At 39.0% G+C, this 27,114-nt stretch overlaps 1 protein-coding gene across 6 annotated transcripts in view; it reads right to left on the bottom strand.

Annotated features, from left to right (window-relative positions):
• Ube2g1 (ubiquitin conjugating enzyme E2 G1) overlaps positions 1–27,114 on the bottom strand; it is an 83,483-nt gene that overhangs the window by 11,796 nt on the left and 44,573 nt on the right. For 3 of the 6 annotated variants that reach the window (XR_009380663.1, XR_009380662.1, XR_009380661.1), the window contains exons 2-4: positions 15,038–15,140; positions 6,897–6,994; positions 1,224–1,407 (exon numbers count right to left, since the gene is read on the bottom strand). Coding sequence is in view for 3 of the 6 variants with exons in the window: in XM_059271134.1 (XP_059127117.1) it covers positions 1,229–1,407; positions 6,897–6,994; positions 15,038–15,140 (380 nt within the window). In the remaining 3 variants the exon portion in view is untranslated. The remainder of the gene's footprint in view (positions 1–1,223; positions 1,408–6,896; positions 6,995–15,037; positions 15,141–27,114) is intronic. The other 3 variants (XM_059271134.1, XM_059271133.1, XM_059271132.1) reach the window with 1 other exon arrangement.

The following is a 27,114-nucleotide window of genomic DNA, read 5'->3' as shown; positions in this document are numbered from 1 at the left end:
AGTATTTTCGCCTAGAAATATAGCTCAGGCATTAAGCATTTGCCTGGCATGTAGAAGGACATAGGTTCAATCTCCAATACCAGACCCCAAAAAAAGTTGGTGAGGTAGAAGAGCAAGCTTTTGCAAAGGACTAGGCTGAGAACTACAAATAGAAAGCATTTATGCTAATTACAGCTACTGGAAAAATTCTCTTGGGGGGGGGGGTGCTGCAGAAAAATGGATCAGTGGTTAAAGGGCTTGAAGATCTTAGTTAGGGATCAGAGAATCTACTCGAAAAGTTGTCCTTTGCTCTCCAAAGAGCCAGGACACAGTATGTGCCTACTCAAAAACAAAAACAAAAACAAAAACAAAAACAAAAAAAAATCACACACATACTGACAACACACACACACACACACACACACACACTCACTCACTCACTCACTCACACACTTTTAAGTGAAAAACCCTAAAAAGTAACAATTTTCAATTTACAAATAAAACATTAAAATTAACTGGAAAATTACCTATTCCCACTTCTAGAAACAATTAGAAAACAGTCAACATGAAGATTGTCTCCTGTTGAACTTGACAACTGAGGTGCATCATATGGAGATGCTGAGTACCACAGGGAAAAAGTAGGAGCAATGGTTGTCACATCACCTCCTTGCATGGCACCAGTACCAGCATGAGCATCAACATATTTCAATTACAACAAAAATCAATTTTTACCAAACAAGTAGATAATAGGAAATGCTCAAAAAAACAGCTGATCTGTATTTCTCTTTCTTATAAATAATATCCATTTATAGAGACAATAACCATTTCTATACCTTATTCTTTAGAAGAAAAAAGTCCTCAAACCAAGACAAAACTACAGCGAGATACAATTACATGTACATATGATGTCATAATAAAATCCATTATTTTGTACACTAACAAAAAAAATTTTAGTTGTTCTCACTACATAAATTAGTGAGGTAATGCATGTCAACTAGTTCAAATTAACTATCCCACAGTATCTACATATTTCAAAATAATAATACATGATAAATTTTTATTTATATGAAAATAAGACACAAAAAGAGAAATATATATTATATATATGTGTGTGTATATATATATATATATATATTACACACACACATATATGTGTGTAAGTACTAAATTTTATGTTGAGCTTCATTAAGAGAGAGAATGAAAAGGTAAAGGATGGAAGCAGCAGTTGTCAGGCAAACAAATACCTTACCGCAGCGTCTACATTTGCAGGTGAATCTCCATTAGGGTCTGCCAGCATAGAAATGACACTAATCATGATGGTTTCCACAGTATGGATAGGCAACCAACGTTCCTCTGGCTTCTCATAACCATATTTATCCTCCCCAGGCTCATGAAGAATAGAAATGCAAACATCACCATTTTTATCAACTGTAAAATTACAGAATAAGAATTGTTTAAATTTGGTTATATATAATCTATTACAAATGTGCTACTTATCCATATAGTACATATAAAACATTACTTCCATGTAATCTAACTTTTTGAGAATGCTACAGATTTTACCAAATGCACAAGAGCCATCTCAAAACCCAAACAGGAATATAAGCTATACTTAACTATATTTTACGTTCTTTAAAATTACAGCTGATACAGACCTCCACTACTGTCCCTGTCCCTAACTCAAAAGACATGATTTTTCACTTCTCCATCTTTCTATTCCCAGCATTTACAGCTGTCCTGTCCTGTTTTTTTCCTCTCAAACTCTAGTAAGATGGTCCTCAAGGTTCAATAAGTGAAAATTTTAAGTAGGGCTACTGACTGGAGAGATGTTTCAGTGGTTGAGAGCACTGTTTTAATTCCAGCACTCAGGAGGCAAAGGATCCCTGTGAGTTGGAGGCCAGCCTTGTCTACAGAGTGAGTTCCAGGACAGAGAAACCCTGTCTGGAAAAACAAAACAAAAAGCACTTGTTACTCTTCCAGAGGCCCCAGGTTTGATTCCCAGGGCCCACATGGCAGTTCACAACCATCTCTAATTACAGTCCCAGGGGATCTGACACCCTCATCTGGCCTCTGTGGGCACCAGGAATGCATGTGGTACATAGACATACATATAGGTAAAACATCCATACACTAAAAATAATAAAATAGGGGCTGGAAAGATGGCTCAGTGATTAAGAACACTGGTTGCTCTTGCAGAGGACCTAAATTCAATTCCTAGCTCATAACCATCTGCAAACTCCAGTTCCAGTGGAGCCAACACCTTCTCCTGACTTCCATGGGTACATGGTATACATATATACATGAAGGCAGAACATTCATAAATGTAAAATAAATGTTTAGAGAACTATTTTAAAAAATAATACAAAAGCTTTAAAATAAACAAATAAATGACACTTATAAGGCTGCTTTTCCATTAATTTGTTTTAAACTCAAGTTCCAAATAGTAACAGTCATTGGAGTAACTGGAGTAGAAATAAAAAAATATTCTGAATTTCATAGGGGTTACATAATGACACAACTGTATCTTAAAAAGTAAATATTGTCAAAACAAAACAAAACAACACAACACAACACAACAAAGTGCTGGGTGGCATTGGCCTTTAATCCCAGCACTTAGGAGGCAGAGGCAGGCTGATCTCAGTGAGTTCAAGTCCAGCCTGGTCTGGTCTACAAAGCTAGTTCCAGGACAGCCAGGACTGTGTTACACAGAGAAAGCCTGTCTCAAAAGAAACCACAAACAAACAAACAAACATGTTCAAACGATCATAACACCCTATTAATAAAAGTAACCTTTCACAGTAAATTTCTTCTCACACACACAAAAATACTATTATTTCTTGAGGAATTTAGAAAACAAGGAAGACTAAATAAACTTTCTTAGTACAAAATATTTTGTTTGTTGTTTTTGAAAAAAGGCTCACTCTGTAGCTGTCCCTGAACTGTTAGCAATCCTCCTACCCCATCTCAGAGTCAAAGTACATAGGGGGAGTGAAGGAATGGGTGTGTGTGTGTGTGTGTGTGTGTGTGTGTGTGTGTGTGTGTGTGTGTAATCCAACAAGTATTTCTACAAGCCCTACTGTAAAGCAGAATTACTCCTGACATGTAATCAAAATGACAGACAAGTGCCCATGTCTTTGATGATTTATACAAAACTTTCCTGTAACTGAGGTTCGTCTTTCTAACCCATTCCCATAGCTTGTGAAATCCAATAAAATGGAAAAAAAAAAAAAAGAAGCAAGAACAGTATGAAACACTGGTATTTAGCACAAAACTTTCTAATTATTATTTTGTTTTCCATTCTTACTACAAAACAAGGAGTTTTCTTTGAAAAGATGGGATTAAATATTTATATGTAATTATATTGGAAGGAACCTATTTAAGATCAAGATTTGGAGGGGGAATGTAGGATGTATGTAGCTCAGAGGGAAGAGAATTTGCCCATCAAACATAAGCCTTGGCTCAACGTCCAGCATTCCATAAACCAGTCATGACAGCACATGTTCCTAAGTACAGCACTCAAGAGATGGAAATAGGAAGTAGGAAGATTAACAAGATTGAGAGCAGCCTGGAATACATAACATTCCTGTATCAAAAAAAAAAAAATCATTAACTGAGTTAGAGAGATTACTCAATTGTTAAGAGCACTGGCTGCTCTTCCAGAGAACCTGAGTTTGATTCCCAGCACCCACGGGGCAGCACAATCTTCTGAAATTGCAGTCCTAGGGTACACACTCACTTCTGGCCTCTGCAGGTACCAGGTGCAAGGACATACCTACATGTAGGCAAAACATCCATACAAATATACAAGTAGAATAAATTAACAGTAATAACAAAGTGTGGTGGCCCATGCCTTTAACTCCAGCACTTCAGGGGCAGAAGCAGGTGGGATCTCTGAGTTCCATGTCATTCAAGGCTAGATGATGAGACCTTGTAGATAGACAGGTAGGTAGGTAGGTAGGTAGGTAGGTAGGTAGGTAGGTAGATGATAGATAGATAGACAGACAGACAGACAGACAAGCGAGCAAGCAGACCCCATAATAACAATAATGATAACGACAATTTTAAAAGAAAATGGTTTTTATGTCTGGTGGTGGCGGCACATGCCTTTAGTCCCAGCACTCTGGAGGTAGAGGCAGGCAGATTTCTGTGAGTTGGAGGCCAGTCTGTCTATAGAGTAAGTGCCAGGACAGCCAGGGCTAAAAACAAAACAAAATAAACAAGCAAAAAAGCCCTGTCTCAGACCCCCCACCCCCAAAAATGGCTTTTAGAACCAACCATTAATCTAGAATCTTAAATCATTTTAGATTACAGTCTTTAGAATGTTTGTCTTTATTTTCTTCCATCACTTCAGAAATAAGATTCATATCTATTATGAAACATGTGTTGACATAAATTTTATTTTTATTGTAATATATGCATAAGATGAAATTACAATTTCTAACATTTCTGTTAAGAATTAAAAATAATCACAATAACATGCAATTATAATCATCATTCATCTTCCTCAACTCAAATTGTGTATACAAACAACCTCCTCATTTTCCCCAACTCTTTGGTATCTAGAAATGCCCCTGTTCTTGCCATTTTAATTACTGAAGTATCTTATAGAAGCAGAATCACACAATCACACATTTTTTGTTCTTCATATTTCAATTACCATAATGTCTTTAAGGTTCAGCCATTAAACGTTGGTGGAATACATTCCAGGTAGAGAGCATGTTTCCATGACCAAAATTAGAATCATGCCTAATCACATTCCTCCCCCTACTCGCCCACCCCAACAAGGTTTCTCTGTGTAACAACCCTGGCTGGCCTGGAATTCACTCTGTAGTCCACGATGACCTCAGACTCAGAGATGTGCCTGCCTCTGACTGCCAAGTGCAGGGATTCAAGGCGTTCGCCACCACCGCCAGGTCCAAATCACACTTTTAAAGAAGTATGTCATTTATACATCCATCAGAAATGTGTGATGATGACATCATCACTGCCTTACTCAGGATGTTCTTCCATACTGATACTGTTTAAATTCTAGTGATCTCTGTCTGATTCAATTTACTTTTCCAAATACATGTTGGGTGACAACTATGATCTCTGTGAGATATTTATGGTAACCACCCACCCACCCCAGTGTACTTTTGGTGCCTGTCCTAGATCTCGCTCTGTAGACCAGGCTGGCCTCGAATTCACAGAGATCCACCTGGCTCTGCCTCCTGAGTGAGTGCTGGGATTAAAGGTGTGTGCCACCACTGCCTGGTAACTCTTTAGCTAGCTATACACTTAATATTTACACCTACTTTGCCAAAATGCTTGATTTCCCCATATAGTATTTTGTCTATATGTTTGTTGCTTTTTTTTTCCTTTCATCTCAACTTTCTTTAGAACTGGCTTTATTCCTCTATTCCTTTATTCAAATCCAGTGAAATCCTTTGAGGGCTCAGCACTTGAGAGGCAAAGGCAGGTGGACTTCAGAGTTTAAGGCCTGCCTGGTCTACATAAGTAATTTCAAGCCAGTCAGTGCTACACAGTGATAACCTGCAAACAAACAAACAAACAAACAAACAAACCAAACAAGTCCAAACTAGTATACATCTAAGCTACAAACTATTATTTGCCATGTAATTTTTTTTTTGAAATTTATTGCTATTGTGTATATGTGCGAGCATGTGTACTACAGGCCTTGTGTAGAGGCCAAAGGATAACTTAGTGGAATGGAATCTCCACCTCAACATGGGCTCCAGGGATCGAACTCAAGTTACCAGCCTTACATGGCAAGAACTTTTACTTACTGAACAATCTTACCAGGTATCCCCATAAAAACCCACCATACTATTCAACTATTTGAAGCATATGGTCTAACTGTTTCTATATAATACAGTTACTGAGTCATACACCAAATCACACTCAGTTTTAAGAACTTTGATCACCTCCCAAAGAAACATTGTACAATTGATATTAACTGTTTTCCTCCCCTCCAAAATCTTCAACAGTCCTAAGCAACTGTGAATATACTCTGAGTCTTCAGAGTGGAATATTCTAGAAATTTCATATAAATGGAATTATTAAATGACTGTTTCCATTTCCTCATTTCTTTGAAAAATTATTTATTTTCCATGTATGAATATGCCTCTGTGTGACTATGCATGTGAGGACAGATACCAAAGGCAATGGATCATCTACATGTGGTTTTCTCAAACAGCTAATGAGTCCTTCAAATTCATCTTTGGTGATGGAAGAACATTATACACTTATCTGCTAAGCAATCTTCCAGCCCCCAGAACACTCCACTTTTTTTGTTACCAAATCATGTTGCATTGTATATATGTGCAACATTTTGTTTTTACTTTCAATGTTAGGCATTGATATTATTGATACTTTTTGGATAACACGAATGCTGCTGCAATTTAATATGATTGTGAGATATATCTCTACAATTTTCTTTGCTATGTAGCTAGAAGATTACATACTTGCATCACCACCCATTTTATGAAAAGTTGAGGATCAAATCCAAGGCTTTTTGCAATCGAGGTAAGTACTCCACCAACTGAACTATATTCCCAACCCAGTGACCATTTTCTAAAAAGCTATTTTTTCTAAAAGCCTTATGGTAATGGCTCTTGCCTGTAATCCGAGCCCTTGGCAGCCTAAGGCAGAAAGATTATTAAAAGTTCAAGAACAGCATGAGATACATAGTGAGGTCCAGGCTGACCTGGAACTCAAACTTGTCACACCTCATCTCCAGAAAAAGCAGAAAATTAAGAAAAAGAAAGAAAATTTTTATATTTATCTATTTAGAGTCTTGTACAAGATCATATGCACAAAAACATGAAATCCCAGAGCAATCTCACTGAGATTGTTGTGAAATCTTTAATTACAAATCATCTTATTTGCAAATGTGAAAGTAAAACTAGAAAACTTACCATTTGGGTGCCAAATCTCTGTAATGAATTTCATTTTAGGAGGCCGGAGGGGGTAATCTTTTGGGAAAGTGAGATGAGCCTTAAAAACACCACCTTCGCTGGAAAAAATAGAAGAAAAACAAGTTCATGAATTTAAGTTATTCTTTATAAGTACACAGTCAATCAGACAAATAAAAGTATACAAGAGATAAAACAATAAAAGGGGAGAAAAAAATAATTATGGTTCCCTGCAAATACAGTTTAATAAGCCATCATCATAAATACTGCTTTGTTAAACTCTCCACAGGTTAGTAGAAATAAAAGGAATCATTGGAAACCGGTCTAGATCAGATCGCACTGGTGTTATGCTGCAAGTCTTTTCAGTGCATGTCTTCATATGAAATTTGGGGAGTTTAATCTTGTCTACATGATTCAAGTTGAATCTTCTATATTGGTTTCAAATGATCATTTTTCTTTGTTCTGGCCATACCCATCAACCTCTTTCTCATCTCAAAGTTTAGGCACATTTTGTAGTTCCCCATCTGGGAGCAGACTGACACTTCTACTTATCTACTTGTTTATTCATTTCATCATGTAATAAAAATTCATTTGGTACATATATGTCCATTAGGAGGAAGTAGTAAACAAAAAGGTCTCCCAAGGAGGTTTGATACTATTGACCTTACAAAGTGGTAACCTCTGCAATATTAATAATGTTCTCTGTACTTTCCAATATGATACCCACTAACAAAATAAATGTGGAGCGTTTACTGGTTAGTTTTTATTATCCACTTGACCCTAGAACCACCTAGAAGAAGAAGAAAACTTCAATTAAGAATTTTCCACCGGGCGGTGGTGGCCCATGCCCTTAATCCCAGCACTTGGGAGGCAGACACAGGTGGATCTTTGTGAGTTCAAGGCCAGCCTGGTCCACAGAGTGAGATCCAGGAAAGGCACAAAGCTACACACAGAAACCCTGTCTCGAAAAAAAAACCAAAAAAAAACCAAAAAAGGAATTTTCTAGGGCTAGGTATGGTAACATGCACCTTCAATCCCGGCACTGAGCAGAGGCAGGCAGATCTCTGTGAGTTCAAGGCCAGCCTAGTCTACAGAGCAAGGTCCAGGACGGGCTCCAAAGCTACACAAAGAAACCGTCTCGAAAAATAATTTCCTGAGTCAGATTAGACTGTGATGTCTGTGAGAGATTGTCATGACTGATAATTGACATGGGAAGACCCAGTTCACTGTGGTTGGCAATCCCTGAGCAGATGAGTATAAGAACAATAGCTGGGAACTTTGGAGATGGCTCAGTTGGTTAAGAGCACTTGTTCTTGCAGAGGATGTAGACTTGATTCCCAGCACTCAAATGGCAGCTCACAACCGTGTGTGTGTGTGTGTGTGTGTGTGTGTGTGTGTGTGTGTGTGTACAATAAATTAAAGATAACCTTGTCAGCCTTAGGAAGCAAAAATGATATGATAATATGCAAAAGTAATTAATTCTAGTACTTGAGATCAAATGCTCAAGGTCCTCGTGCGATGTACTGGACTGGTAAAATGGCTTAGCAAATAAAGGCACTTGAGACACAAGCCTGACACCTGAGCTCCATCCCCAAAACCTGTTTTCTGACCTCCATATCTACACTGTAGAGCACACACCCATATACATATTATGCAGGCTCACACTAACAAGTAATTTTTAAAAAGATGGGAACAGATGTTTGTATACTGACACAAAAAAAGGAACACAACATTACATATAACAGTGATTAACTGTAGGATATACGACATGGGATCCTTTACTTTGTGCTTTCCACATTTCAGCACAGGTTGAATTTTTTTTTTTAAGATTTATTTATTTATTTATTTATTTATTTATTTATTTATTTATTATGTATACAGTGAGTGTTCAGCCTGCAGGCTAGAAGAGGGCACCAGATGTCATTGTAGCTGGTTGTGAGCCACCATGTGGTTACTGGGAATTGAACTCAGGTCCTCTGGAAGAACAGCCAGTGCTCTTAACCTCTGAGCCATCTCTCCAGCCTGACAGGTTGAATTTTTAATCATAAATATTTTTCATTGCTTTTTTGTCTGAACAAATAAAAATGTTAAGTTTGATAAAGAGAAGTAGGCCAGCAAGAGTCCTGTTTAGGTAAAGGTACTGGTCACATAAGCATAGAAACCTGAGTTTCACCTCCAAAACTCAAGTAAAGGTGGAAGGAGAAAACTGACTCAACAAAGTTGTACTCTGACCACACACTTGCAATGTACAGCAAACACACACAAATAGCAGTTTGTTTGTTTGTTTGTTTGTTTGTTTGTTTTAAAGAGAAGGGGCTGGAGAGATGGCTCAGCAGCTGAAGAACAATCGGATATTCCAGGACCCACATAGAGACTAACAACAATCTGTTATCGGACACCCTACCCTCTTCTGGTCTTCATAGGCACTACATATTCAGAGTGTATAAACATATATTCAGGCTCATACACATTAATGAAGGGTGCTATTAATATCAAATAATTCCAAATATTAGAGAGGTAAGCTGGGGGCTCAGAGCTTTAACTAAAAAAAAAAGAAAAAGAAAAAAAAAATCAAACTTGAGAAAAGCAGTAAGAAAACTCCATAAAAGATTAAATAGAGCCGGGTGGTGGTGGCGCACGCCTTTAATCCCAGCACTGGGGAGGCAGAGCCAGGCGGATCTCTGTGAGTTCGAGGCCAGCCTGGGCTACCAAGTGAGTTCCAAGAGAGGCGCAAAGCTACACAGAGAAACCCTGTCTTGAAAAACCAAAGATTAAATAGAAAAATGATAAAGTACAAGCACAATGAAACAAGACAATCTGCACGGGAAAATTAAGTTAAAGATGGAGTCTGGGTATGATTGTACATGCTTGTCAACCCCAAACTTGGTAAGCTACAGTAAAGGTAATTCCAGAGAGTTCAAGGCAAACCTAAGCCACACAGTAAGGACCAGACTAGCCTGAGAAACATAGCAACATCTAAGCTTTTTTTTTTCTTTTTCTTTTCTTTTTTGAGGGGAGGTGTTAAGAGGAAGCTGGACATAATACTAATTAGGGGCTTTAAAAAATACAAATTAAGAGCTTTAAAGGGGGGAGAAATCCAACTTGTTTCCAAAGCTATAGGAGGGCGCTAGTGGAAAGATAACTAGGAATATTAGAGTTCCTCCTCCAATACATAGCAAGTTATTGAAGGCCAGCCTGGGATACATGAAAGCCTGCCTCAAATACTAAGTCATCAGAAGTTAGAATGGGGGGAGGGGGGAATAAAGGTAGTAGAAAGCCTAACCACAAAAAAAAAAAAAAAAAAAAAAGGAATGATTTAGAGCTGGGGAAATGACACAGAGGTTAAAAGAACTTATTGCCCTTGCAAAGGTTCAGTTTTCAGTCTGTCAGTGGTCCAGCATTTGCCTAGGGTTCTGAACCTGCTTTGTTTCCAAATATTACGTGCAGAAGAAAACTTTTTGGGGGGAGGGGTCTTCAAGGCAAGGCTTCTCTGTGTAGCTCTGACTGTCCTAGAATTTGATCTACTGACCAGACCAGCTTTGAAAGCCTGCATCTGCCTCCCAAGTGCTGGGATTAAAGGCATGTGCCACCATGTGTGGCTAAGAAAATCTAGATAGCACTAGAAAAATTCAATATTGGATACAAGAGTAATAAAAACTTACACTAGGTGAAAATGGGTAAAAGGACTAAATATATGCTCAGTAATTATCACTCTTAAAGCAACACTTGAACGTACTAGCCACTGACTGAATAGACTGTAAATAGTATGTGGAGTGCCCTCTACTGACTAAATTAGTGATACCATCACAAAATAGCACATCATATTTTTATAGAATTTTGCAGTAGTACTTTTTCTGAGCTGACATCTCAGGCCATTTTATGGTGGTAAACTGACTGCTGAGGTTAAAGTATTACTCAAATCCATGCTAATTTATTTTTAATCCTTCCATCCTCTTCACACTACTGAAACTACAAGATCACTTCCTTGCACTTAAGTCAATAAACACTTTTCAAGAACTTAATATTCTATAAAGCACTTATCGAGTTAGCAGCCTTATAAACATCATTGTAAGTCTGTCAACTTTTCCTTATCTTTCAAGACAGTGGTTCTCAACCTTCCTAAAGCTGAGACCCTTTTATTCAGTTCCTCATGCTGTGTTGATTCCCAACCATAAAATTATTTTCATTGCTACTTCATACACTGTAATTTTGTTACTGTTATGGGTCATAATATAAATACGATATGCAGGATAGCTGATATGCAACTGCTATGAAGGGGTCCTTCAACCCACAGGGGTGCGATCCAAAGGTTGAGAACCACAACACATTGGGGTTTCCCCCCAACACTTTGGGTGTGCTCTTTCTCTAACCCTTTTCCCTACCATGTGGTTGGTTGCCTGCCATGTGGCTGACCTCTGTGCCAGCTTTAAATGGCTTTTTTTTCTTCTCTCCTCCATTAAGAAGCTGTTAAAGATTTACAGTTTGTCTAACCTGGGGTTTTTCTTCAAACTTTAATAAAATTGTTCCAGTGGCCACCTCCCCCCAAAATTAACATTTTAAAAGGCCACATTTACCAAGTCTTTTCTCTCCACCCATTCTCCTTACACCTTTTAAGCTACTTTCTTGGGACCTGTCTCAAGTACATATTCTCTTCCCTGAAAAAGGGCAGCAGATTTCAGAAAAGCAATGAAGTGGCTAGTGTCTTGTTAACAAGTCCAACGTTGCCACAAATGTGACTGCTATTCACATTTCAACAGCCAACACTTTTAGAAACATACAGCGAGAAATACAATTAAAAAACATGCAATAGGAGCTGGGTAGATGGCTCAGCAGTAAGAACACTTTTTGATCCTCTAGAGGGATCAGGTGGCTCACAACCACCTATAAGTCCAGTTCCAGGGGGATCTGACGAGTTCCACTTCTGAGAAACAACTCTACTCCCATGCACATACTTACACTCAGATATGTGCACATAATTAAAAATAATAACAACAAATCCTTAAAAACAAACAAACAACATAATAGTCAGGGTTGGGCTACACATACATGGGGTGGAGGGGAGCACGCACATTAAAAGAATAGCCTGGGGCTGGAGAGATGGCTCAGAGGTTAAGAGCACTGACTGCTCTTCCAGAGGTCCTGAGTTCAATTCCCAGCAACCACATGGTGGCTCACAACCATCTGTAATGAGATCTGATGCCCTCTTCTGGCCTGCAGGGATACATGTAGACAGAACACTGTACACATAATAAGTAAATAAATCTTTAAAAAAAAAAAAAAAAAGAATAGCCTGTTAACTAAAATGGTATTACAAACATGATTTTGTTTTGAGACAGGGTCTCACTATGTAGACCTGCTGCCTGGTGCTGAGATTAAAAGCTTGCACCAAATGCTCAAAGTAGCTATCTTTAAAAAATGTAGACACATTCACTAACCAGCTAATACTACATGCCACAAATATACAATACATGTAAGGACAAAAAATTCAGTGAGCCCTTAAGAGCTGAATGAAGCTTAGGCATGGATTCCTAAAGAGTGCTCTGTAAGGACTTGGTTTAGGAGAATGTCTCTCATTTCAGTTATACTCAGGGTAAATAGATTTCTATCATCAGACTGTTCCTATGTCTCCCCTTGAGGCACTGTGCCTGGGGAAAAAAACAAACAATATTTTAAACCCAGAAGAATAAACATAAAGAACAGACTAGAACTGTGTTAGGCTCATAGACCAGGTTAGTAAGAAATTCACCTCAAATAACAATGTGAATGTGAAGGGGTATTTCTAAAAAGGTTTCCAGTGGCTACTGGCAGCAAGACTCTAATGCTATGGCATAATCAAATTCACTTAAATAAAATTGCAAAACTGATTAATGCAAATGTTGTATGAAATTCTGTTTGTGTTCTGACAAATAAAGCTTGCCTGGAGATCAGAGGGTGAAGCTATCCATTAGTTAACCATAGACGCCAGACAGTGGTGGCACACACCTTTAATCCCAGGACTCAGAAGCAGGAAGTTCAGGAGTTCAAGGCCACCCTGGGCTACACAAGACTGAACCAGTCTTTAAAAAAAAAAGCAGAGCCAGGCAGTGGTGACATATGTCTTGAATCCCAGCACTAGGAAGGTAGAGACAGGAATAGAAGATGGGTGGAGACAGGATCTCGGTCCATTCAGTCCAAAGATTTGTAGGCAGGACACCCACTCAGTCTGAGGATTCTTACAGGCAAAAGTCTCTCTAGTGGCTGGCTTCTCTGATCTTTCAGCTTTCATCCCTGATATCTGATTCCAATTTTTAATTGTTAAGACTAAATAGGATCGCACTTCAAGCAAAATATACTTCATATAAATATATGAGCAATAATTCTGATTGCTAATGGCTATAACAAAGTATGAACCACCTTTTCCCAAATATAAAACACGAACTACTACATTAATTTGTTTTAACTTCTTTTCTCTCTTTCCCACCTTGTTTTTGAGGCAGCTTCTCTCTCATTTCTGCCACAATGTATTCTACTACTCCAAGCTCCACCAACCCCACAGTTCCTTAGAGTTTTCTTGAGTGAGAGTAGCAGGAAATATTAGATAGAAGGATTTAGAGTGTGGAGATAAACAAGATAGAAAATAAAGGATAGCCTTAAGAGGGCCTGGAACCTATTCCAAAGGGCCCTGACTGTCTCTGCCCTAGGGTATTTATAGAAAGGCCAAGGGGTGGAGCAAAAGACCTCCCCCCAGCACAGCCAAGTGTAGACCATCTCAGACACCTGTACTCAGGCCCGTGGTACAATCCTCTCTCTGCAGATCTGCTGGGTAACGCCACTAGGAACCTGAAAATGGGCTCCAACAAACCCTTCATTTTGTTTTTTTAAATACATTTTTTACCAGCTGTTCAGGTAGGTAGAAAACAACTAATTGAGCATGGGGGTGAGTGGGAGTTGATACATTCAAATCATGGCCTTCTTTATACCAACTCAAGGAGTGCAGCCCCAAAGAACTACATATCTAGGTCTGTCCTTATCACTGCTTGGCTACATAACTTTGAGAAAGTCACCTCATTTCCCTCATTGATTCAACAACTGGCAGTCAGTTATTTTATGTCCTAATACTAAGTCTTATAAACTAGAGGGTCAGAACACCTTTTTTTTCCCCCTGAATGTATTCTGTGGACACTAGGTTAAAAAATTACTAAAACAGACCTTGAAGTTCCCTTCAGTCTTCTTAAGACATGGATATACAGAATACATCCTATGTAAAAATCTCAGGGCTGGAGAGATGGCTCATCAGTTAAGAGTACTGGCTTTTCTTGCAGGGGCTCTAGGTTCATTTCCCAGCAACCACATAGCCATCTGTAACTCAAGAGGTTCCATGCTATCTTCTGGCCTCCTCAGGTACCAGGCACACACATGGTACACAGACAAACATGCATGCAAAACACCCACACATATAGAAAACAATTGATCGATTCAATTAAACAAAAAAAAAAAGAAAAACTGTTTAAAAGGAAAAAAAACAAACAAATCAGAAATCTACAGTCTTGTTCTTTAATAAATGATAAGGCATTAAGAACAGTAAAATGGGCTGGAGAGATGGTTCAGGTGGTTAAGAGCACTGGCTGCTCTTCCAAAGGACCAGATCAAATTCCCAGCACCCGTAAAACAGCTCACAACTGTCTGTAATGCCAAGATCTGACACCCTCATACAGACATACGTGCAGGCAAAACATCAATGCACATAAAATAAAAAAAAAAAAACAGTAAAACTAGCCAGGTAGTGGTGGTGCATGCCTTTAATCCCAGCACTCAGGAGGCAGAGGCAAGGGAAGGCCTGGTCTACAAAGTAATTTCCACAACAGCCAGGACTGTTACATGGAGAAACCATGTCTCAAAAAACCAAAAGAAAAAGCTTTTTCATAACAAATTTATTCCAGCATCAAGAGCACCTAAATTGTGAAACTGTACTTTTAAAAACAGTTTTTAGACATTAGAGCTTCAAGTGTAACACAAAGGCTCTAAATATTATCAAATTTATTTAAGACAAATGATATTAGATCAACCATTTTGGTTACTCCTTTTAAAAAAATTAATTTTCAAAATTAAGTTTTAATTTTATTAAAGAAGTAACTATTTGAAGATGTCAGTTCCAGTATACTTACTAAAGCGTATCTGGAGGACCAATAATAAGGACTTCCCATCGATAGAGGTCATTGTCGTCTATTAAACCTGCTGAAAAGCCTTCCACTGGATTTTTGTTGAGTTCTGTGGAAAAAGAAAATTTCAATCAAAACTTTAAAACAGTTTTTCTCCAACAAGTAAATTACAGAACATGCACATAAAAAAATCATAACTATGAAAACTATAAAAATGCTGCCTTATGACAACATTTCCATACAGAAGCCACGGGCACAGCAAACTACCCAGATGGAATTGTACCGTCTTCCTACATCTACCCTAAGTTCCAACCACGGTCTTAGCATTCTAGGTAGGCTTTAAGAAAGCCTGTAAAGACTCAAATAACTGAGGCTGATTCTCCAGATATTTTAGTTCAAAGAAAACCCAAAGTCAAATCAAATCAAGAATGGCAAGTTTTTGCTTTAGTCTTTACAATTCCTTTATAAAGAACCAAAAGCACCTTTTATTGGAACTGCTACATTTTACCAACTCTTACACTAGCACCTATCTATCTGCCATGATGCCTCTAAGGTACACACATCTCCAGATGGAGTTCTTATGTGGACCATAAGTCTCTGAACACAAAGAGAGAAGAGGCTCCATCTCTTCTGCTTGTGTGTGTTGACCTCTCTGTCTACCACAGCTTTCAACAGGAATAGCTTTCTAAGAATAGCTGGTGCCTACAGAAATAGCAATGGCATTATGAGATTTTTCTCTTCTAAATAGTGCTTTGGCATGGAGAGTATATAATGAAGACAGAAAATAATAGAGACAAGGAACTAGCAAGATGGAGAAACAAAGGCCACAAAGGATCATCAGAGAGCAGGTATGGAGTAGAAAACCTTAAGAGGTCAGAGACAGGGCTTAATAAAATAATGACTTATTGGTAATGGGCATGTCACATGAGTTTTTTAAATAGCTTTAAGAAAGTATAACTGGCCGGGTGGTGTGGCACAAGCCTTTAATACCAGCACTTGGAAGGCAGAGGCAGGTGGATCTTTATGAGTCTACAGAGCGAGTTCCAAGACAGCCAAAGCTACACAGAGAAACCCTATCTCGGGGGGGGGGGGGAGAAAAAGGAAAACTGACATTAGATAAACTGTATCTATGTAAACTATATAATTTGATTAATTTTAATATACTATCACCTTTAAAGCCACCATCACAATCATGATAATGAATATACATGTGCATATATGTATGTATGTATCAGTCACCAGAAAAACTATCAATTATTTTATCTGTCAAGAAAGCTGAGGGCTGAGTGATTCAAACTGGGCAGTGAGGACAAAACATGTGAAAGAGCAGTTCAGAAAGGACCTGCCAGAAATCTAAACAGGTACACGATTCTCATATAGCACTTGCCATCATTCTGAAGATAGGCCATCTAATAATGGAAGTAAGGGTAATACAGCACATTAACTTTTGAGCAGTCAATGGTAGTGTTAGTTCAACAACTATAATTTCATACGCTGATATCAGATCCATCTTCATTTTTCAACCTATTTCAACTTGGAATCACTTAGGAGACACACCTCTGGCGCATGTCTGAGGATGTTTCCAAAACAGTTTAACATGGAATGTGGTTGAAACCATTCCATGGATTGTACCCAAGCAGCAACATGTCAGCAGACCGTTAACGCCATGGCCACATGGCAAAACATAGATTAATGGAAATGAGTTAATTTAAGATGAAAGAGCTAGCTAGCAAGAAGCCTGAGCCACAGACAGTTTGTAATTAATGTAAGCCTCTGTGTGCTCTCTTGAGACCCAAAGACTGAGGAATACAGGAAAACTTCTAACTACAGTTCCAAGGCTGCATAAGAACAAAAAAAGGAGACAGAAGAGTACTAGGATTCATACTCCCTCCCATCACCTTACTGCTGTCACACTCCAGCTATTACACTTTCCCAGGCATGATGGAAACTACACAATAAACACACTTGATGAAATATAAACTGAAATAAATATTTCTTAAGTTGTTTTTATCAACTATTTTGTCACAGCAACAAGAAAGTAATGTACACTCCAACATGCCCCCTCCAAAAAAAAAAGTTAAAGTCAAGAATTAAACTACATTTTAACACAGTTAAACTTTTCCTGACTTTGAACAGATTTTTACAAATCAAATAAGCAAACAGATAAAATCAGTACTGTATTTTAAAATGCCAATCTTGTGTTTTCACTTTTGAATAGAGATTCCCCCACACAATGGTTTTTCAGATCCTGTCCTGGAACTCACTCTGTAGACCAGGGTGGCCTGGAACTCAGAGATCTGCCTGCTTCTGCCTCCCTAGTGCTGAGATTAAAGGGATGCACCACCACGCCCAGTTTGAATAAGGTTTTAAAGATACCATTAAGATATGAACCATACTTCAATCTTATTATGTTTATGCATACATATCTTTCACTAATTCCCAACTATGTTGCAGGCTACTAGTAAAGAATACACGTATGCACTTTACTGTTGACAAGAATTTGGTGTAGTGAAGGCACAAGGATTATATACATGAGTTATCTCATTTCCAACCTTTTCAGCTATACTGTCTGTTTAGTGGTCCACTGGGATCCACCTGTGCCCTCCAATGCTGGTGCTACACACATTACTGTACCAAGCTTTTTTTTTTTTTTTTTTTTTTTTTTTTTTTTTTTGGTTTTTTTTCGAGACAGGGTTTCTCTGTGTAGCCTTGCGCCTTTCCTGGAACTCACTTGGTAGTCCAGGCTGGCCTCGAACTCACAGAGATCCACCTGGCTCTGCCTCCCGAGTGCTGGGATTAAAGGCGTGCGCCACCACCGCCCGGCCCAAGCTTTTATATGGTGTGGGGCTCCAAACTCAGTCCTCAAGCTTCCACCTTGAGCACTTCACTGACTATACTGTCTGTTTAGTGGTCCACTGGGATCCACCTGTGCCCTCCAATGCTGGTGCTACACACATTACTGTACCAAGCTTTTATATGGTGTGGGGCTCCAAACTCAGTCCTCAAGCTTCCACCTTGAGCACTTCACTGAGCCATCCTGATTATCTCATTATTGCATTTCTCAGCAGATGTCTAGTGAAATTTTATAATCTATGTAAATTCGGAAATTGCCATATAAGTATAAATTATCCTTGAAAACTTAGCACTGCTTCTCACTTTTGTCAATGTACCCTAAATTCTGAAACATTTGCACACATTTTCCATGTTTTTTTTTTAACCAGCATGATACTGTTTCCATTGCTTATTTCATATAAATAATGTAAAGGCAAGGCAGAAAAATGTCCAGTATCTATCTCACTTTTAGCAGGGTTTGCCCCTGGTATGGACTGTTAGGTACATGACCATCATCATGTCGTCATGATGACTCCTTCAAAGTTTAGCTCAAAAACTACCCTCCTGTCTCTGAGGCCTTTCTTAAATAGTTTACTAAATAATCTTTGACTTCTGCTAAAAATCCTATATGTAGTTTCATTCTATACTGTATTACCTAGCATTTGACTATCATGGATTCATTAGTACCAAAAAATACATAAGTGATGACAATGTGTAATAGATGCTCTAAAAGTAATACCAGAAATTGGGGTAAAAGCAGTATAAAAGAAGGGCATATAACAATCATGAATAGCCAGAAAAGGAGCTGGTGTGGTGGCAGACACCTATAATTCCAGAACTTTAGAGGCAGGAAGAACTACACAAATCTGAAGCCAGCCAGGTTTATATTGTGTCATCCAGTCTCAAAAGTAAAAGAAAGACAACCAGGCACAATGGGTCATACATGTTTTATTGGGGTAAGGGAAGCAGAGGTAGGTGGCTATCTCTGAGTTCCAAAATGACCACGGCTACATAGTGAAGCCCTGCCTCAAAGGGAGAGAAGGAAGGGTGAAAGATTTTTATAGAAGAATATCTACAATGAAGAAAGAGCTGGGCCTATGACTGAACAAAGAGGCACAAATGAAACAGGACAAAATGGCAAAAGCTAGAAAGTAAAGACTCCTTGTTAGCCATATTAAGTTTCAACTTCATCCATGGGGCAATGATAACCCTTGGAAGAGTTGGGGAGTGTTTGTTTTTATCATGCATTATTATTATCCTGCCTCCCTAGTGCTGAGATTAAAGGTATGCACTACCAACACCAAGTTAGAGATCCATCTTGATAGCAAATTCCCTCTGAATCTCCCCATCCCCACCCCATTTTTGCATGTTTCTCGTTTTCTCTTTCTTTTCTTTCTTTTTGGTTTTCCGAGTGGGGTTTCTTTGTGTAACCCTGGCTGTCCTGAAACCTGCTCTGTAGACCAGGCTAGCTTTGAACTCACAGAGATCTGTCTACCTCTGCCTCCTGAGTGCTAGGATTAATCATATCTTTATGATAATTCCTTCAGTTCCTTCAAAGTTGTGTACCACCACTGCCCAGCATGCTTCTGGTTTTCTGAGGCAGAGTCTTACTATATAATCCAGGCTAGCCTTGATTTTTGTAATCCTGCCTCATCTTAGAAAGAGTTGTAATTACAGAAGTATACCACTATGTCTAATTCTTTGAACTGTTTAGGTAACAGATAAGATATTTTGTCTAAATATTATGTAGTTACTCTTAATATAAGGTTTATCAAAATAATTTTCCACTTTAAGCCACAGGAATTGGCACACATCTAGTTACTATAACTATCAAAAGCATTCCTTTCCTCAATCTTCATTAATTAATCAATATTGGAAAAATATCAGTGGTTGTTTGAATAAGAATGGCCCTCATAGGCTCATGTTTGAATATTTGTTCCCAGGTCATGGAACTGTTTGGAAAGTATTAGGAGGTGTGGCCTTATTAGAGGAGGTGTATCACTGGAGGTGGGCTTTGAGGTTAGCTCTGTATCTCCTGTCTCCTGCTTGCTATTCAAGATTTAAATTCTCAGGTGTTCCTGCTACTGTGCCTTTACTCCACCATTATGAATCCTAACAACCCTCTGGAACTAACTGTAAGACCAATTAAACACTTCCTTTTATAAGCTGTCTTGGTCATGGTGTTTTATTACTGCAATAGGAAAGTAACTAAGACAGTGATATACCAACAAACAACTGCAAAGATTCTATTACATACGTACTACAGATTTTTAAGATCCACCAATCTAATCATCTTTATAGATTTATAATCAATATTAAAACTTTCTTTATACTAAGTAAGTCATAGGCTACAGAGAGCTGACTTCCTAACCAAAAGACATCTGGAACATGGAGAAGACAAGCAAAACCAATCTAATACCATATCTGTAAAGGCTTTCCAATATTCTGCCAAAAGGATTTGCCTGACAAAATTTATGGCCGCATTTCCTACCACCTGCAATATTACATCTTGCTTATACACCCTGACCATGGTATACCAGACCCTGATACACCATCTCTCTGGTTAAATAAAGCTGCTCTGCAGGATCTCCATGGCACAGGGCAACAACAGGATATCCAAGAGGAGTCCTGGTATGGATCCAGTATTGATAGTGTAGCAGATGCCAGAAGCCTCGAACCAGACCAATGACTCATTGCAATGAAAGTTTACAAGTAAAGCTGTTTGGGCAAAAGGGCAGACTGGGTGACACACCATGACACACCACAGCTTCTACAGTGAGATGGATTTTTTTGGTTTTTAATTTTCACTTTTTAATTTTTTTATCACTTTTATTTTTTGTTTTCTTTTGGGGAGAGGTTGCAATAGCAGAGAGTGGATATGGAGGGCCAGGGACATGAGTGGGATTGGGGTGCATGATGTGAAATTCACAAAGTATCAATAAAAAGTTTAAAAAGCTGCTCTATTGTTAAAGTTAGCTAAATGCTCATTCTATTTTCCTACAAACTTAAATAACTTATATACTTTCTAAACATGTACCAATGAATACATGTTTGTCTCATAATAAGCCATTTGTATGTTGCAGCTTATGCTTAAATACAACATCATCAGAATGCTTCTCTGCTGAGATTTGATACAGTAGGAATTCCTAGGGACAGAAAACTCCTAACACTATATAGTCTGACATTCCAAGTCTCCTTAGCATTGTCAAATTAAGTTATTTCTTTTTCTCTTTAGTTTCATTTTTCTTATCCATAAAGTAGGATAAAACACATAGTAGTATTGCAAAACAGAAAGAAGAGGTGTGAGTGTGTGTGTGTGTGTCTAAGTGCTTGAGTCTCGGAGACAAAGGCCAACAACTGGTGATTTCAACTGTTGACCACTTTATTATTTGAGACAGAGTCTCTCACTGAACATAGAGCTCCCTGATTGGGCTAAGCTGCCTAGCCAATGAGCTCCACTGGTCAATTCAGTTTCACTCCTGCAGCATAAGCTTAAAGACATGCACTCAGACTTCAAGTGCCTGCAGGGAATCCAAACTGGGGTCCTCTCATGCTATTTATTGTCAGAGCCATTTCCTCATCAAAGAAAAACAACACTGTCGTGCAAAATACTGTCCCATCTTAGGGTTTAGTAAATGTTAGTTATCTATTATCTTCCTATAGTCTATGAAATACAATTTTTTTAAAGATTTATTTATTTATTGTGTATATAGTGTTCTGTCTGCCCATATCCCTGCATACCAGAAGAGGGCACCAGATCTCATTACAGATGGTTGTGAGCCACCATGTGGTTGCTGGGAATTGAACTCAGGACCTTTGGAAGAGCAGTCAGTGCTCTTAAACACTGAACCATCTCTCTAGCCCCCAGTGTTCTTTATAATCTCACCTATAGTTCCCCGACCCTCTTTGAGATAAATACTAGCCAGCTCCAAACATCATCCAAACTATTTCTTTTTTCTATAATTCATCTTTTTAAAAAAAGGTATGCACTTGTGTTTTGCCTGCATGTATGTCTGTGCGAGGTTGTTAGATCCACTGGAACTGGAGTTACAGACAGTTGTGAGCGGCCATGTGGGTGCTGGGAATTGAACCCAGGTCATCTGAAAGAGAAGCCAGTGCTCTTAGCTGCCGAGCCATCTCTCCAAACCCCCAAACTACTTGTTTCTAATGAGAATTGCTACAAGCCCCTCCCTGAGTCAAAGCCCATAAGGAAAATGTTCCATTAAAGACTGAGCTGTTAAAAATTACAGCTGCAATCTATAGGGAAAAATTCACATAAGAAAATGAAGCCCCTGCCTGGGCTGTGGCAGCACACACCTTTAATCCCAGAAGCCGATGGATCTCGGAGTTCCAGGACAGCCTGGTCTAGAGTGAGTTCTAGGACAGCCAGGACTACACAGAGAAACATTTCAAAAAAAGAGAGAGAAAGAAAGAAAAAAAGAAGGAAGGAAGGAAGGAAGGAAGGAAGGAAGGAAGGAAGGAAGGAAGATTAAAAAGAAAAGAAAATGAAGCCCCAAAAGGAACAAGCAAAGGAAGAAACAAGAAGAGAAGTCAGAACAGAATTCTGATCTGCTGTATTTGGTATTGTTTCTATCCCCAATAAATTTGGTTAACAGACAAATTTCCTTTTTCCCTAAACTCAATTTTAATTTATGTCACTCCCAAACAGAAGTGTTTTGTATTACATGGCTGGCTTTTTTTCTTGTTAAAAAATGACAGGGCTTCTCTGTGTAGTCCTGGCTATCCTGAAACGAGGCAGAGGAAGGTGGATGTTCAGAACCAGCATGATTTACAAAGTGAGTTCAAGGACAGCCAAGGCAGAGAAACCTTGTCTCCAAAAATAAAAATAAATTTAAAAAAAATCACTTATCTAGTAACATACCTAAAAGCTTAGGAAGGCTTCAGAAAAAGTCTCAAATTATAGCAACATAAGGTCTTTTTGGGGGGGGCAAGATTTGCTCCCCCACCCTGTGTATGAGTGCTTTGTCTATAAATATGTAATGTGCACCAAAGTGCATGTCTGATGCCACGGAGGCTAGAAGAGAGCACTAGGTCCCCTGAAACTGGAGGTGATTTTGAGATACCATGTGGGTACGAGGAATCAAAACAGGTCCTCAGGAAGACCAGCTAGTGTTCTTAATTGCTAAGCGATCTCTCCAGGGGTAAAGAACACATTTTAAAACAAGGGATCTTAAAGGCAAGTTTAAAAACAAAAAAACAAAAAACAATAACAACAACAAAAAGCTGAGCATGATGGTTTACACCCTGTTGTTGCAGGAGCTGTCAAGCACATGCAGGAGAAACATGAATTTGAGGACAACTTGGGTATCATTGTGAAATCCCAATGCCCTGGGCTACTCAATTATACCATGCTTTAAAACAACAGAAAAGTTCTAAGTATGATTTTACACACCTATGGTTAATGTAAGTAGCTTTGAGGCCTACTGGAGCTATATGGTAATGATGCAGAATAGAGGGGAAATTATGGTGACATGAGAACAAAGAGAAAACCTTGTTGCCCTGGTTGAAAAGCAAAAACTCCATCACAATTGTAAAAGCTTATTTTAAACACTGCTACATAATTTTGTACATAGAAATTTTGTGTTAAAATAGCAAGGGCCCAGGCTTAATTTCTGAATGTTCATGATTTTAGGTAATGCCTCTCCTTTTCTCAGACAGTGTCTAAGAAGAATCTTGTGCTGGCTAGTTTTTTGTTTTTTGGGGGTTTTTTGTTTTGTTTTGGTTTTGGTTTTGGTTTTTCAAGACAGGGTTTCTCTGTATAGCTTTGGAACTCAATCTGTAGCCCAGGCTGGCCTCGAACTCACAGAGATCCGCCTGCCTCTGCCTCCTGAGTGCTGGGATTAAAGGCATTAGCCATCACCGCCCGGTGTGTGCTGGCTAGTTTTATATCAACTTGACACAAGCGAGAGTCATCTGAGAGGAGGAAGCCTCAATTGAGAATATGCCTCCATAAAAATCAGACTACAGGCAAGCCTGTAGGGCATTTTCTTAATTAGTGATTGATGGGGGACGACCCAGTCCACTGTGGGTGAGGCCATCCCTTGGCTGGTGTTCCTGGGTTCTATAAGAAAGCAGGCTGAGCAAGCCACGTGGAGCAAGCCAGTAAGCCTTTGCATCAGCTCCTGCCTCCAGGTTCTATTTTGCTTAATTTCCTGTCCTGACTCCCTCCAATAATGAACAGTATAAGCCAAATAAACCCTTTCCTCCCCAACTTCTTTGGTCATGATGTTTCATCACAGCAATAGTAACTCTAAGACAAACCTCAAACGTAACTGTTTACAGTAAAGATATCCTAACTTCCAATGTTCCTGTGGGATGGATTTTATTTTATCAATTGTAATCCTACAAGGCGACTGTCCCACAGGAACCACTTTGTGACTGATAGAGGCTTCAATCCCCACCAAAAGTTCTATATATAACTAGTATGTCTTCTGAGCACATCTTTTTCTAACTCTTATGCTTAAATCTGTAAAAATACGTTTACTAGGGGCTGGAGAGATGGCTCTGAGGTTAAGAACACTGTCTACTCTTCCAGAGGGCCTGGATTCAATTCCTAGCACCCACATGGCAGCTCACAACTGTCTGTAACTCCAGTTCCAGGGGATCTGACACCTTCATACCAATGTACATAAAATAAATTTAAAAAAAAATGTTTACTAAAACCAGCATTTCTGCTTCATAATAAACTGGCTAGTCTTGAGTCTTTTCAGTGTCATCCACAATCTTCATTTTTTTGGGAACACGTTAAACAGTTGCAGTTGACAGCTTGAAAACGCCTCCTTTATCTGCACCTCAAAATGTGGAAAAGTCTCTGTAAAAAAGTTTATTTTTAAAATGCAGTTGAAAAGAATAACAAATAACTATAAAAGTCGGAGCAGGCCGGGTGGTGGTGATGCACACCTTTGATCTCAGCATTCATGAGGCAGAGCCAGGCGGATCTCTTGTGAGTTCAAGGCCAGCCTGGTCTACAAAGCAAGTTCCAGGACAAGGATCCAAAGCTACACAGAGAAACCTTGTCTCGAAAAATCCAAAAAGAAAAAAGAAAAAAGCTGGAGCTAGAGAGGTGGCTCATAGGTTAAAAGCTCTCTCTGAAGCCGGGCGGTGGTGGTGCATGCCTTTAATCCCAGCACTCAGGAGGCAGAGCCAGGTGGATCTCTGTGAGTTCGAGGCCAGCCTAGGCTACCAAGTGAGTTCCAGGAAAAGGCGCAAAGCTACAAAAAAAGCTCTCTCTGGTTGTTCTAGCAGAGGATCTCCAATTTCAGGACATCCGATGCCTTCTTCTGACCTCTGTGGGGCACCAATAATATACACATGGTAAACAAACATGCAAGCTAAACATATATAGGATAAAATAAATATAATTAAAAATTGTAGAAGTTAAGCCAGGTGGTGGTGGCGCACACCTTTAATCCCAGCACTCGGGAGGCAGAGCCAGGTGGATCTCTGTGAGTTCGAGGCCAGTCTGGTCTACAGAGCAAGATCCAGGACAGGCACCAAAACTACACAGAGAAACCCTGTCTCAAAAAAAACATCCTGAGGGCTAGAGAGATAGCTCAGTGCTTAAGAGCACTGGCTGCTCTTCCAAAGGACCTAGGTTGGACTCCCAGCACCCACATGGCAGCTCACAACTGTCTGTAATTCCAGTCTTGGTGATCTGGTTGATACCTTCATCTCACCTCCAGGGGCACATATGTGGTGCACAGGCATATATGCAGGCAAAACATTCATACACATAAATATAGGTAATTAATTTTTCTTTGTTTTCCTACATTTTATTTATGTATTAACTTTTGGTAGTTGGTTCTCTCCTTCTACCAGGTAGGTCCTAGAATTAAAACTTAAGTTCTCAGGCAGTAAGTGCCTTTATTGTCTGAGGCATCTCACCAGCCCTCACCCCTCCTATGCACAGGGAGGAAGAACACATGGAGGTTTAGGACTAGTCAGTTCTCTCTTCATACCGTGTAGCTTCTGGGAATTACACTCAGGACCTCAGGCTTGGTAGCAAGTGCCTTTATCTGATAAGCCATCTCCCTGGCCCACTTAGTTCATTTTGAATTCAACTGATTCTCCAAGACTTTTAATTTTTTTTCCTTTATGTGTATGAGTGTTTTGCCCCCAAGTATGTATGTGAATCATGTGAGTACTTAGGGTCCTTAGAGGACAGAAAAGGGCAGCATATCCTCCTAGAAGTGGGATAATTGGGAGCCACTATGTGGGTGCTGGGAAGTGAGCCCTGGGTCCTCCCTAAGAGCAGAAATGTTCTCTCTGGCTCTCATTTAAAAAAATTGTTTGTTCATTTCCAGAGAAGGAATATGTACCATGGCATATAAGTGAAGTTTAAAGGACAACTTGTAAAAGTCAGTTCTCCCCTTCCACCATGTGGGTCAAGTCAGAACTTAACTGTCAACCTTGGTGATAAACATCTTTATTGGTTGTACTAATTATATCACCCACCCATTCTCCAGACTTCTAAATGTTTATTGGTTTGGTTTCCTAGTACTGTTTATTGACTTTTGTCTTGTTATTAGAATGCTACCAAAAATTTAAATGTTAGGCAAGTACTTTACCACTGAACTATATAACGTAACTCCCTATGTTGCCCAGGCTGGTCTGCAACTCAGATTTCAGGCCTCAAATAGCCAAGACACAGCTGTGCACCATCACATCCAGCTAAATAAACTGCCTCTGAGATTTTATCCACAACCATTTGTCTTTCTTTTTTAGTATTTATTTTATGTGTATGAGTATTCTGTCTGCAAGTATATTATGTGCAGCATGCATATGCCTGGTGCCAGCAGAGGTGAGAAAAGGGTATCAGATCCCCTGAAACTGGAGTTAAGAATGATTGTGAGCCACCATGTATGTGGGTGCTGGAAACGAAGGAACCTCTGGTCCTATGAAAGAACAAGAAGTGCCTTTAACTGGTGAACCATCTCTCCAGCTATCATTTGATCTTCTTTAATGCATCCATACCCAACTAGTACTAATGATATAACTACTGAATGTTCCTGACTAGAATCACACTGGTTAATTACTATTAAGATTTTATCAGAAATATTGATAGAAATACTGGGATTGGTCCAGAGCATTTCTGCCATCTCTCATGTTTTGACTTTTCAAAGGAAACAGGAAAATTTATAATTTTTATAACAGAGTAATTAAAATTTCAGTACCAGAATAATCAGTTATCAATCACATGCTAAACAAAAATAGTGTCTGTGAGTTATAGA

The sequence above is a fragment of the Peromyscus eremicus genome, chromosome 8a (genome assembly GCF_949786415.1).
Source record: "Peromyscus eremicus chromosome 8a, PerEre_H2_v1, whole genome shotgun sequence".
Lineage (NCBI taxonomy): Eukaryota > Metazoa > Chordata > Mammalia > Rodentia > Cricetidae > Peromyscus > Peromyscus eremicus.
The sequence above is the reverse complement of the archived record's forward strand: the minus strand, read 5'-3'. Positions and strand labels throughout refer to the sequence as shown.